The sequence below is a fragment of the Pagrus major genome, chromosome 22 (genome assembly GCF_040436345.1).
Source record: "Pagrus major chromosome 22, Pma_NU_1.0".
In the NCBI taxonomy this organism is placed as follows: domain Eukaryota; kingdom Metazoa; phylum Chordata; class Actinopteri; order Spariformes; family Sparidae; genus Pagrus; species Pagrus major.
Window position 1 is genome coordinate 6,790,751 of NC_133236.1, and position 13,370 is coordinate 6,804,120.

At 39.7% G+C, this 13,370-nt stretch overlaps 2 protein-coding genes across 2 annotated transcripts; one reads left to right on the forward strand and one right to left on the reverse strand.

Moving 5' to 3' along the window:
• Nucleotides 1-3,424: 3,424 nt before the first annotated feature.
• Nucleotides 3,425-5,135, forward strand: LOC141018335 (uncharacterized). The gene is made up of 3 exons (XM_073493279.1): nt 3,425-3,474; nt 3,655-4,014; nt 4,202-5,135. Exons 1-3 carry the CDS (start codon nt 3,429-3,431, stop codon nt 4,483-4,485), a joined length of 690 nt encoding a protein of 229 aa, XP_073349380.1. The 5' UTR covers nt 3,425-3,428; the 3' UTR covers nt 4,486-5,135.
• Nucleotides 5,136-5,308: 173 nt separating this feature from the next.
• LOC141017684 (uncharacterized) lies at nt 5,309-13,142 on the reverse strand. Its single transcript, XM_073492417.1, has 5 exons — nt 13,123-13,142; nt 10,353-10,408; nt 9,797-10,156; nt 9,590-9,705; nt 5,309-5,437 (listed from the first exon to the last, which is right to left on the reverse strand). Exons 1-5 carry the CDS (start codon nt 13,140-13,142, stop codon nt 5,309-5,311), a joined length of 681 nt encoding a protein of 226 aa, XP_073348518.1.
• Nucleotides 13,143-13,370: the final 228 nt, after the last annotated feature.

The following is a 13,370-nucleotide window of genomic DNA, read 5'->3' on the forward strand; positions in this document are numbered from 1 at the left end:
CTCAAATCCGTGTATCATTCGTTCATTCGTTTTTCAAAATAAAACCAAAAATAAGAAAACGAAAAAACAATTCCTTTTCTCAGTATTCGTTTCCTAAACTAAAATGAAAAAACGGATAACGACTCGTTTTTTTCAGTTTTCGATTTTATGCTCAAATGAATAATGGAAAAAACGGATAACGAGCGTTTCCCGTTTCATGTTTTATCCCATTTTGATCTGAAAAAAGTTCAATGAGCCGGAAGCGGAAGTGACCGTCTCTGTCTCTGTACTGCGAGGGCGCGCAAAACAAAAATAATGGCAGGACTTGAGGATCATGCAGATATAATTGGACATCTTTTTGAGGATGGTAAAACGCATGCCGAGATTTCTACCACGCTCTGGTAACGTCAGAGAATTGACTGGCTCTGCTAACGTTAGCTTTGCTCCAGGCCACTTCCGGGTGACGGTAATTTCCGGTGTAGGTACCAAATGCTTGCAACATGAAACGGGAAACGCTCGTTATCCGTTTTTTCCATTATTCATTTGAGCATAAAATCGAAAACTGAAAAAAACGAGTCGTTATCCGTTTTTTCATTTTAGTTTAGGAAACGAATACTGAGAAAAGGAATTGTTTTTTCGTTTTCTTATTTTTGGTTTTATTTTGAAAAACGAATGAACGAATGATACACGGATTAACCTCAGTTCACTGCAAAAATGGGGAAATGACTATGGTGATGAGGAATCTCTAGCTGAATTCTTCACTTTTGCCTTCGAAAAAAGAGAGGACTATAACAAATTAGGTCGGTAAAGTCAGTGGCACCTCACGTTGCCACCGGAAGTGCCACAGCAAACAGCGACAGCTGCCGCTGCCACGATTTGCGCATGCTCTGTCCGCACACACTGAAGCTGGTCTGCTGCTCTCTCCTTCACTGCCAGTTTACACTCTGGGATGTAAACGGCTGCCCCCATATGCCCAGTTTCTGGATCTTTTCACCCATCTGTAAATATTAATAGCTTATTTGCATCGTTCTTTCCAATATAGTGTTGCACTATTACGCCAGTGTCACTCTGTCCTGACTTCTTCTTGAGTCTGTGCTGAATATTAAAATCCACCGACGGCTCCTGAAACACCCGAGGAGGAATTTCTGTTAGAGGAACACTCAACATATACTGCACATGACATAAACCAATACTTTCAGCCTTTACATTTCCAACCCAGCCCAGACTCCAGAAGTTTGTCTTGCTATGCTCTGAGCTCTCCTCTAGTATGGCCTTTGCTGGCTGGGACCTTTTGTGGCCCTGCAGATACACCCAGTCTGCCAACATGAGCTTCACCCTCCTTATTCTCAGAGGTTCTTCCCCCATCTCAACTTGCAGGACTGCTGCTTCTTCTTCTTCAGATTTTAATCATGTTATATACGTTGTGTTATTTAATGAGCTCTGTTCAATATTATGATTGTTGACCATTTGTATTTATCAGACGACTTTTCTCAAGAAACTGATGCAATAAAATCTCTTGTCTGTCTCCATATTCTAGTCGTCAATACGGCCTGAAAACCACTTTGTAACTGTTTATCTGTTTTATTCTACATGATGTATTTATCCATAATAAAATATGACTTTATGATTCATATCTCATCTCTCCTGTACTGGACTCCTGCAGGATGTCATGAAGCTTCAGGTGAACTGATCTGCTTGTTCTCATGTGTTGTATGATGTCACAGGACACACAGGAAGTGATGTCTTTATTTATTTCATCTTAATCTTTGTCTTCTCATGAACATTGTTACTGTCTTTACCTGATGTTGTGTTTATAATGTGAACATGCTGTGAATAAATCCTTTAATATGAGAGAAGCTGTTTTTATTAACATGGTGTTTATTTAATAGGTCAAATAAAATCATGTAGTTACATTTAAACAGAGAAAACTTCAGATCAAACTTCTTTCCATCAGGAGAAAAGTGGAGTGTTTCCCATCATGCACTGTGTTCTGTGGGGAGAGAGAAACATCTGCAGCTCTTTATGATTTAATTCTGATGCTTCAACACATCGAAATATACGAGAGGAAGCTGGAAGGCAACAACTTAAACAACTGTAGTTTCACACTGAATCTGCGCAGGAAACTTTGAACCAGAACACAGTCAGAGAATGAACTCAGTTTTAATCCAGGTTGACAAGCTGACCACCGGCAGATTCTGAGAAATTGCTCTGGCTATTTATACCAAGCCGACCTGAACCAATCAGCGTTAACTTCCGTGCATGTCATCTGACTGAGCGCGTCACCGGTGGGGTGCCTGATTCCGCCTGAAACGCTCTTGCCGCAGAAATTGAGGTGGCTTAAAGACTGTGGAAGTACTGAGGCGAGCCAATCAGCGCGCAAGTCGCTGGGCGTAACGAGCGAAGTTCATGGATCTGTTGGTGTAGTTTATGTCCAAAAGGCATCTATCTCCGCTGCGTGTTTGCGAACTTGTCTGAAGTTTTCTTCTTCAAATGACCCAAGACTTCAGAAGCTCTTCTCTGTAAGTAATCGTGTTTGTTGAAGTCAGATGACTCAGTCAGCTGTGTGAGGGACATTCTACCAGAAACATCATTTCCACTTGTATAAATCTTGTGTGAGAAGATGAAACTAAACAGTCAGTGTTATTTTCCTCCACCTTCATCTACACAGTTAAACACATTCATTCATCAATATGTAGTCAAACAGTCAGTTGTGAGCTCCTGATGTCCTGTGTGACAGTGGTGTGAATGTGGATTGGGATAAAGTCGTCGTTCTTCTCCAAATGACTCTGTTTTGTCTCTCCTGAACTTTACTAACAGCCGCTGGGTTTCAACATGTTTGTGTTTTATTCTGCTGCACATTTAGTAAAGTTCAGTCCTCAACAAACTTGTTTTGACTGTTGATGTTTCAGCTTTCTTCTCTTCAGGACGTTTCAACTGGACTCATTCACTTTTTACTATAAAATCATCAAAATCATCAAATATGACGCATTGTTACTGACATCTGACAACAACATGAGCCTGTTTGTGTTTATTTGCAGTTGTTTTCTCATGACTTTATATGGAGACACTGTTTGTTTATATGTGTTTCTAATGTATCAGTGTTACAAAATTGACAACATGTCACCATGTTCCAGATAAACAGCTTTCAAATGTCGGCAGCACTTGTTCTGCACTGCCGCTAGATGGTGGTGTTGTCATGTGTCCTGCTGATGGTGGTGGACAGTTTAACCACTGGCGCCATCTTGTGAGAGACGTACAATACAGCAGTTTAGCGTCAGCATCGAGACTGTCCAGTCAGGAAGTCCTTGTGTGTAATAATGAGCAGGACAATAAAGACAAAGGAGTATTGTAGAGACTAAAGACAGACTGTAGGTGTTTGTTGTGGTACATGTGAGGACTGAACTGTGATCACATGTCTCTTCACCTCTGTCTCCTCTCACAGGGAGAAGATGATCTGCAGGATCCTGCTGCTCATCAGCCTCAACTGTGTCTGTGGTTAGTTTACAGCTTCTCTTTATTACACTGTGATTCAATGAATCAGTTAAAGTAGCCACATGTGAGCAAACAGCTGATGTTGATGAGCCTCTGCAGCTCTGAGACTTCACTAAACTGTCCACAGAAACATGTGTAGATGGAGTTTAAAGTTGTCACTTTCCCTCTCTGTCTCCTCAACAGGAACATTTGTAGTGAATGTGACACAGACCTCCTATCAGGCAGAGAAGAACCACAACATCACACTTGAATGGATGTTCACAACCACAACTGTCACTTCCCCCAACTCCCTTTATATCTTCTGTGAGATGAGAACTGATCACACAGGCTCAGTCCTGTTTCATCTACATGGAGGTGTCGAGGTCCCAGAGTCTCAGGATCGACAGTTTGTAGGAAGAGTCCAGTGTGACAAAGACGTCCTCAGAGATGGACGACTCAGACTTCATGTGTCCAGACTCAGGACTGAGGACTCAGGCCTGTACACGTGTGATGTGAGGACAAACTATGGTGTGGACTTTGGTGACTGTCGGCTCAACGTCTCTGGTAAGTTGGTTGAGTAGAAGTCAGTAGAACTTTATTATCAGGTTAAATTCAGCTGCTTTTTTGGATCAATAAGAACCTGAAGAAAAGTATTGAGGACGACCACAATCCACAATCCTTCACTTCATTCTCACAGAATCTGAGAAATATGTCACAACTTCAGCTGTTCTGTTGTTTGGTCTCTTTACAGCAGCGATGGATTGGTCCGAACCTGAGAGCCTCAACACAGACACACCTGAGAGACCCAACACAGACACACCTGAGAGCCTCAACACAGACACACCTGAGGGACTCAAATGGCCCATTTGGGGAACAATTGCCTTCTTCAGCGTAGTGGGACTGGCAGTGGTAGTTGTGTCTGTTATTTATCTTTTAAATATTCACTTTCTGTCTGTTGAACAAGATTGTGCCTCAGACTCCAGGAGAGGACTTAAGAAAAGTTACAGCTCAACAGAAACAGAAGAAACAGTTTGATCAACATCTTAATGAGACGTTAGGACAGACAACTTGAGAACATAACGCCTCCGTGCCAGTGATGACTACATCCTCAGGCACCTGGACTCCCCAGGAGCCTCCACCAGGATCCTGTTTGTGGACTCAACACCATCATCCAGCTCTGCTACAGGACAAGCTCTCCCTGCTGAGCGTGTCCGGCTCCACCTGCAGCTGGATCACAGAATATCCATCAGTACTGTGACCTTGAACAATCCATGTCAAACATCCTATTTACATTTATATTTATATTATGTCTTCATTATTTTTTGTGTTGTTTGTTCTTTTGCACCTACACACCACAGCAAATTCCTCATATGCGGAAACTTACTCAACAAAACTTAATCAAAAGGATTCTGATTCTGATAGCAGTGACCGGACTACTGATAAACTGTACATGTTATATATTATCAGACTTTTTCTGAGATTTTTTATGGTTTTATATGTGTATATTTGTATATATGAGTTTATATTATATATTTGTGCTTTTTAAATTGTCTGTCAAACCAAACTGAAAATGATCCTCCTGTAAATCATTCTGACTGTGAAGCTCTTTAGAACTTTGCTCTTAAATATGAAATGTGACTGTTGTTGATTTCCAGTAGGTGAAAATAAATCTTTCTGTTACTTCACTGTGTAACATTACTGTGGCTGTAGGAGCTCAGAGGGAGTGTGGTGACGGATGATTGCTGTTTGTCAAAATCTCTCTTTTGTATTAAGATTGAGGTTTTTCCCCCTTTTAACATCATCATCTGTTTGAGTACAGAAGATTAAAAATAACTGAATGTTTGAATCATGAACTGAATCAGTCCACTGGGAACCTGTTGGGTCGACATGAAGGAGACTCAAGTTTCTGATGAAGCTGCTGTTTCACTCCAAACAGAATAAAGTCCAGCTGTAACCAGACAGCAGCAAACTCAACACGACACAGATTCTGTAGCATAGAGATCCATATGAGAACTTAAAGAATGACCTAAAACAGCCTCTACACTCAACATACCATTCAAAGGTTCAATAAACAAGTTAGAGCTGAACAATCTTGACTTTTATTCAGGAGTTGTGAATTAATCAGGTCAAACGTCTTCATGTGTGACACTGATGTACTCAAATACTCAAGTAATGTGAGACAAACTGAGTCAGAAGTCACATTTAAATCAAATATCACAGATAAAACACAACGTGAACATCTTTGAGACCTTCAGTCACATTTCAACAACCTGATGAACTAAATCAGAGGTGTCCAAATTCTGTCCCGCGGGCCAATCACGGCCCGAGGTCAGATTTTATACGGCCCGCAGCTTATGTCTTAAATGTTATAATTTAAACACCTCAAATTTGATCACGTTATGAGAACAAACAGGGAAAAAAGTTACCCACACACACACAAATCTCAACCCTAGGTTGTTTGATTATTAGGGTAAAGCAGCAAAATTCTATAGCCCCAAATAAGTATAAGTATATATGTGATCTTTTTGCTTTAAAAGACAGACCGAATAACCTGACAGAAATAGAAGGTATTTGTATTAAAGATGTTATATCATATCTGGGCATTAAGATATGCAAGAATCAAGAAATAAGCCCCACCAATTAAAACGAACAGTACTGTGCAACCCATACTGTCAAGGGGGCTTAAATGCATTGGACTTTAATACATCTAACACAATTTTTAAAATAAACTGGATGAAGAGATATTTGCAGGGAAAAAGTAAATGATGGTACATTATACCAGAACTTATTTTCAAGAAGATCGGGGGATTGAATTTCTTTTAAACTGTTATTATAGTGTTGATAAACTTCCTGTCAATCTGGCAAGTTTTCACAAACAAGCTTTACTTTCTTGGATGTTAGTCCACAAACATAATTTTTCACCACACAAGTGTCTGATCTGGAATAATCAAAATATTCGATATAAGAACAAATCTTTGTTTTTCAAGAGATGGTTTGACCAAAATATCTTGTTTGTGACACAGTTATTGAATGAATATGGACATTTGTACAACTACACTGAGTTTTTAAAAAAGTATGCAATTCCTATTACACCTAAAGAATTTGCCATAATATTTGACGCTATACCTGCGGAACTGTTGATGTTATTGCGAGGAGATAGTAGACCACAGCCAAATGTACACTTTGAGGCAAATTTAATGTTAGATGGTATAAATTAAACAGACAAAAAATGCACCAATAGACATATAAGGAAACTTTGCCAAGAAATTATAACTCAAAATGTATAGGCATAAACTGGAACTCAGTGTCGACTTCAAGCAGCAGATACTGTGTCACAAACAAGATAAAGGAAGTTTCTTTTAAGATCATACATTCAATTTATCCTGTCAATCAGGCCATCTCCAGATTTAAAGATGTTAATATCAACTGTACTTTTGTGAACAGGAGGAGGAAAATATTTGTCATCTTTTTTTGAATGTCATTATACTGTTTTGGATGGAACTGGAAAACATGTTTGAATCTTTGACAGGCATCAAGCTTAAACTTAAAAAAAAAAAAGATATAATTCTCACTTATGATAAAAAAAAAAAAAACTTAAGGGAAAGGAATTGTTTTGTTGAATCTTTTTATTTTACAAGGAAAATATTACATCCATAAATGCAAATGGTCATCCAAAAAAACAATTTTTTATGAATTTAAAATAGAAACCAGATATTACATGCAGCTACTAAAAACATGAAAGACAGAAAAGCTACCTTGGAATATTATAAATTATTACAAACAATTATATGATTTGCTAATACCCCTATCTATGTATATATGTAAATATATATATATATATTTTGTTGTGTTTGTTTGTTTATTGTCTGTTTATTGTATGAATGTATATATGTTTGTTTACGTGTAGTTATTAAAAAAACAAAAAAACAAAACAAAAAACAACCAAAAAAACGTGTTTTCTACACAGCAGTCATTTGTGTTGTTAACCACTAGAAGACGGCGTTGTTGCTTCCTGAGATGTCCACATACTATTGGTCACTTTAGTTTTATTATGAAGTTAAATGATTTTCTGTTTTCTCCATTTAATTTGTTGAACCCCAGAGCTGTTGATGTGTTTTTACTGAGTTTTGAGACTTTAACTTGTGGGAAACAAAATCTACTTAATACAATAACTTTAAAGTGAAGAGCGCCCTCTCTTGTCATTACAACAAGAAAAGGTTAAAGCTCTGGACAGATGATCAAAACTGAAAGATTAAAAAAAAAAATCTTGATAAAAGGCAAGGCAAGGCAAGTTTATTTGTATAGCACAATTCAGACACAAGGCAACTCAAAGTGCTTTACAGGCGCATAAAAATGACAGTAAAAGCATTTAAAATACATTAAAACAAAACATAAAAAACAAGTTAAGAAATAGGAAAATAAGCAAAATTAGAAAATAGAATAGGTTTCTTACACCAGCTTCCTGTTTTTGGCTGGATTTAACTCCCATTGTTTTACTTGTCACTCGTCCCAGTGCACTTTATATTTATCCTTAAGACTGAATTCAGTTTGTTTACGCTACAAATTCTGAAAAAGCAGCCAACCAGCGGTGATAACCTTAAGAGACCCCTTGTCTCCACTTGGTTCCACTCGGCCCTGAGTTGGCCCCCAATCCAGCAGTGAAACAGCTTAATAGAAAAAAACACCTTTTCTTCCCATTAGCTCTGGCGTTCCCAGAACCCGGTATTACTCTGCCCTGAATTGGTCCGAGTCGCCCAACTATCACAATGATCAACAGAAATCCAGCAAAAATTACTATTCACAATAATATAAAACAAAAGTCACAGAGAAAATAAAAGTTACAGTGCAGTTCAAAGCCTTAAAATTGCTTCAGTGAAAGGCAGTGGCAAACAGAAAATTCTTCAGCCTTGATTTAAAAGAGGTGAGAGTTGGAGTTGACCTGCAGTTTTCTGGGAGTTTGTTCCAGATATGTGGAGACCCGAAACCAGTCAGTGCTTTATAAACCAACAACAGGATTGTGAAATCTGTTCTTTGACTGATAGGGAGCCAGTGTAAAGATCTGAGAACTGGAGTAATGTGATCTACTACTAAAAAAACAAAAATAACACAAACAGAGCAGAGTGAACACAAAACACACTCAACACAAAGTGCATATAGAGGGATCATGTATCACAATATTAAAGACAAATATGTCTTTACAGATTTCTAATGTTTTCAGTGCTTCACAGTTCTTCAGTTCATTTCATGTTTTAACATGTCATTTCTGATTTGATCTGCTGAATGTTCACCTGATTCTTCTTTACATCCTGCAGGAGGCCAGTACAGGATATACAGGATATACTGTCACTGTTAATGTCATATCTTATTACGGGCTAATTCATCATAAAGAGCTATAAATGAAAAAAGTAACAACATAAAGTGCACAGAGTCGTTACACATGGTGTACAAGGTCGACATGTGTCTCAGCATTATTTCACTAAAGTGAACACAGAGCAGATTTCAGATCTGTCTAATAAGTGACAGTTTGATGAGACGTCCTGTCAAAATAATGGACAACATAAAGGTGAAGAACAACGTTTCCTCCATCAACTCCATTATTGTTGTTAAAAATGGTCTCATTAAGTTGTTGATCAAACTGTTTCCTCTGATCCTGCTGAGCTGGAACTTTTCTAAATCCTCCACTGGACTCATCAAACAGACAGTGAATAAACAAAAGGTAACAAACACCCAACACAACTCTCCATCACACTCTGTCCACCTGCCTACTGCAACAGCCTGATCCAGGGTGTTGTGGTGGAGACAGGTCTCTGTGGGCACACAATAGTCCTTGATTTAATGTTGTTTAACCAGCCTGAGCCTCATCTGTCCATTTCCTTTTCCAGCTACGGGACATTAGCCAGGAGCAGCCTTATAACAGAGCTTGATTAGCATGAATCCCATCCTGGAACTCTCGCCTCTCCTCCCTCGTTCCCTGATTGTCTCAAAGTCTGCCGCTCTGTTCAGATCTGTCCATCGTATAAGATCATTAAGTTTTGTTAATCAAACTGTTTCCTCTGAGCCTGCAGAGATGTACATTACCTCAGATCCTCCACTGGAGATAGTGAATAAGTAAAATGTAAAAAACAACCAACACAGCTACCACTGGTGCTGTCAGTCCCAGTCTACAGTAGAGGCTGATCCATCCACGTCTTGCTGTGTTTGGTCTTTCAGGTGTGTCTGTGTTGGGTCTCTCAGGTTCGGGACAATCCCTCGCTGCTGTAAAGAGACCAAACAACAGAACAGCTGAAAAAGCTGCTGAATTGAACCTGATAATAAAGTTCTACTGACTTCTACTCAACCAACTTACCGGAGACGTTGAGCCGACATTCACCAAAGTCCACACCATAGTTTGTCCTCACATCACATGTGTACAGGCCTGAGTCCTCAGTCCTGAGTCTGGACACATGAAGTCTGACTCGTCCATCTCTGAGGACGTCTTTGTCACACTGGACTCGTCCTACAAACTGTTGATCCTGAGACTCTGGGACCTCAACACCTCCATGTAGATGAAACAGGACTGAGCCTGTGCGATCAGTTTTCATCTCACAGAAGATATAAAGGGAGTTGGGGGAAGTGACAGTTGTGGTTGTGAACATCCATTCCAGTGTGATGTTGTGGTTCTCCTCTGCCTGGTAGGAGGTCTGTGTCACATTCACTACAAATGTTCCTGTTGAGGAGACAGAGAGGGAAAGTGAGGAGCAGACACACTGACAACTTTAAACTCCATCTACACATGTTTCTGTGGACAGTTTAGTGACGTCTCAGAGCTGCAGAGGCTCATCAACATCAACTGTTTGCTCACATGTGGCTACTTTAACTGATTCATTGAATCACAGTGTAATAAAGAGAAGCTGGAAACTAACCACAGACACAGTTGAGGCTGATGAGACGCAGCAGGATCCTGCAGATCATCTTCTCCCTGTGAGAGGAGACAGAGGTGAAGAGACATGTGATCACAGTTCAGTCCTCACATGTACCACAACAAACACCTACAGTCTGTCTTTAGTCTTACAATACTCCTTTGTCTTTATTGTCCTGCTGTCCAACAGCTTTGATGGTGACTCAGTAAAAACACATCAACAGCTCTGTGGTTCAACAAATTAAATGGAGAAAACAGAAAATCATTTAACTTCATAATAAACTAAAGTGACCAAAAGTATGTGGACATCTCAGGAAGCAACAACGTCACCATCTAGTGGTGAACAACAAAAAATGACTCTGCTGTGTAGAAAACACCACAGGGTTACTGTAGTCAGCTGCATAGCATGACGTCAGAGTTTGACTTGGTATTTTATCTATTTAAAGAATGAAGCTGATTATTTTAAACTTATATTATGTTGTAAACATGTAACACTGATACACTAGAAACACATATAAACAGTGTCTCCATATAAAGTCATGAAAACTGCAAATAAACACAAACAGGCTCATGTTGTTGTCAGATGTCAGTAACAATGCGTCATATTTGATGATTTTCAGAATCAGAATCCTTTTATTGTCATTGCACAAGTGTACAACGAAATTTTAGCAGCATCTGAGTATTTCACATAAATTAAAGTAAAAAGTACAAGGTAAGTAGTGCAATGTAAGTATACAAATATAAATAAATATGTGCAGTGGTGCAGGTTGTAAGTATGTACAGTAAGATATTCTTTACAATTATTGCACATTGTCCTTGGGTGGTGTGTGTGCGCGCGCGCGTGTGTCAATGTCAGTGCCCTATTGTGTTCAGTGCAGTGATGGCTTGTGGAAAGAAGCTGTTCCTGAGTCTGTTTGGTCTTTGATTACTTTAAAGTAAAAAGTGAATGAGTCCAGTTGAAACATCAACAGTCAAAACAAGTTTGTTGAGGATTGAACTTTACTAAATGTGCAGCAGAATAAAAGACAAACATGTTGAAACCCAGCGGCTGTTTGTAAAGTTCAGGAGAGACAAAGCGACGACTCCATCCCAATCCACATTCACATCACTGTCACACAGGACATCAGGAGCTCTCAACTGACTGTTTGACTACATATTGATGAATGAATGTGTTTAACTGTGTAGATGAAGGTGGAGGTAAATATCAACACTGACTGTTTAGTTTCATCAATAAAATCTTCTCATACACAAGATTTATACAAGTAGAATGATGTTTCCGGTAGAATGTCCCTCACACAGCTGACTGATAGATAGACATAGATAGATAGATATAGACACATCAAATCGCCCACTTCAGACAGTCACAACCCTATGAATCTGGTCACAACTCTCAACCGCTCACACGAGCCCAGACCGAACTGCACAGATCACTGCGCGTGAGAAGTTGCCTCAACAACGTAAAAGTAACTCCTTCACAGAGCATGACAAGCATGTGCAGACGTCGCAGACATGGATATCCGTAGCTTTTTCAGGCCAAAGGCAATGCTGGCAAAGAAACAAGAACCAACTTAGGTAACGATAACGTTAGATAGCACCTCACCTGTAGGCTACTCACCTGCACAGTGGTATTTTCTCTTAACGTGGAAACAGAGTAACAGTTAGGCTAGCAGTAAAATATTGTGTTTTGTTATGAGAGTCGCAACAACAGCTTAACCTCAGTTTAATTGCAACCACATGACATAACGTTAACGTTACTTGGGTAGGCAACTGTTTAGCACAGCTTCCTGCACTACTCAGGAGCTGTCAGCCGGGCAGAGCTGCTCTACCAGCCGGTTTGTTTACTCACGTCACGTGGGTCTGTACACGCCCTTCCACACGTGTTGCTCCAAACAAACTGTTTGCTACGTTAGTTTATCTTCTGTTTTAGTCCAGACAAGCAGCGCCGGGCTGTCCGCTGAAGGAAAGTATTCCTCAAAATGGCAAAATTATGTTGTGTGTGTGATGTGATCAGTGTGTGTACAAAGTTCCAAAACCAAACATACTTCGTCAGAATTTGTATGTGTGCAGAGGAATCACTTTCTCCAACTTTCAAATTAAAACATTATTTTTGGCTCCAACATTTTCGGTTTCAAGATGTATTGGAGTTGTATTTATAGGCTACAATTCAATTTCTACCTCATAGGCTACTACTAGAAGTCATGCAATTCAGTAAATCATGGAATGCAGACCAGATTTAATAGTAATACTTTATTTCAGATCCGTAGATCCTTAAAAAAATAAAGAAAGCAGCATACATCATAAAATGTTGACCCTCGTGAAGCTATAGCTACAGTGTTTCAACTGTGAATACTCTGATTTCACATTTTTAGAAAAAAACATTGTGCAGCACAGACACTCACCGACACTCACCGCGTGCGCAAAGAGCGCGCACAACTTCAGCCCCTGTTCTTTTCCCCTTAGCCCCTGATGTTCTTAAATCCTAAAATCGCCCCTGAGCTTGTGAAATCTTCAGAGAAGAGAGCGAACACGCCTCGGAGACTTTGGATATGCCTTCTACGGCCGACGGCTTCAAGTAGCCGAAAATGAATGCCCATTCGTAGTGCTTACTGTGATCTGCTCCCTGTGTCAAACGTCGGGCTCCGCACACATTGAGTCCAGTTCCTTCCTGACCATTGATGCGTTCCAGTGGTACACGAATGTCGGAATTTCCAAGCTCCAAGTCAAAACCCCCTGTGAAGTCGGATCTCCAACTCGGAAAGTCGGATTAATCTCACCAGCTCGACATAGAATTCATGCTATCTGCTACTCACGCAAACAGTAGTTAGCTACATGTTTTGTTGTACGTTTGCAAGGCTGGGAGCACTCAACTTTGGGGTTAAGTTGTTCCGAGGTCTAAGTTCCGCCATTCAGTACAGTTCAGTAAAGCTAACACGATGTGTACTTTACTCAGTACAGTTCAGTAACGCTAACACACGATGTGTACTCGTCGTTTTGTCTCTCCTGAACTTTACTAACAGCCGCT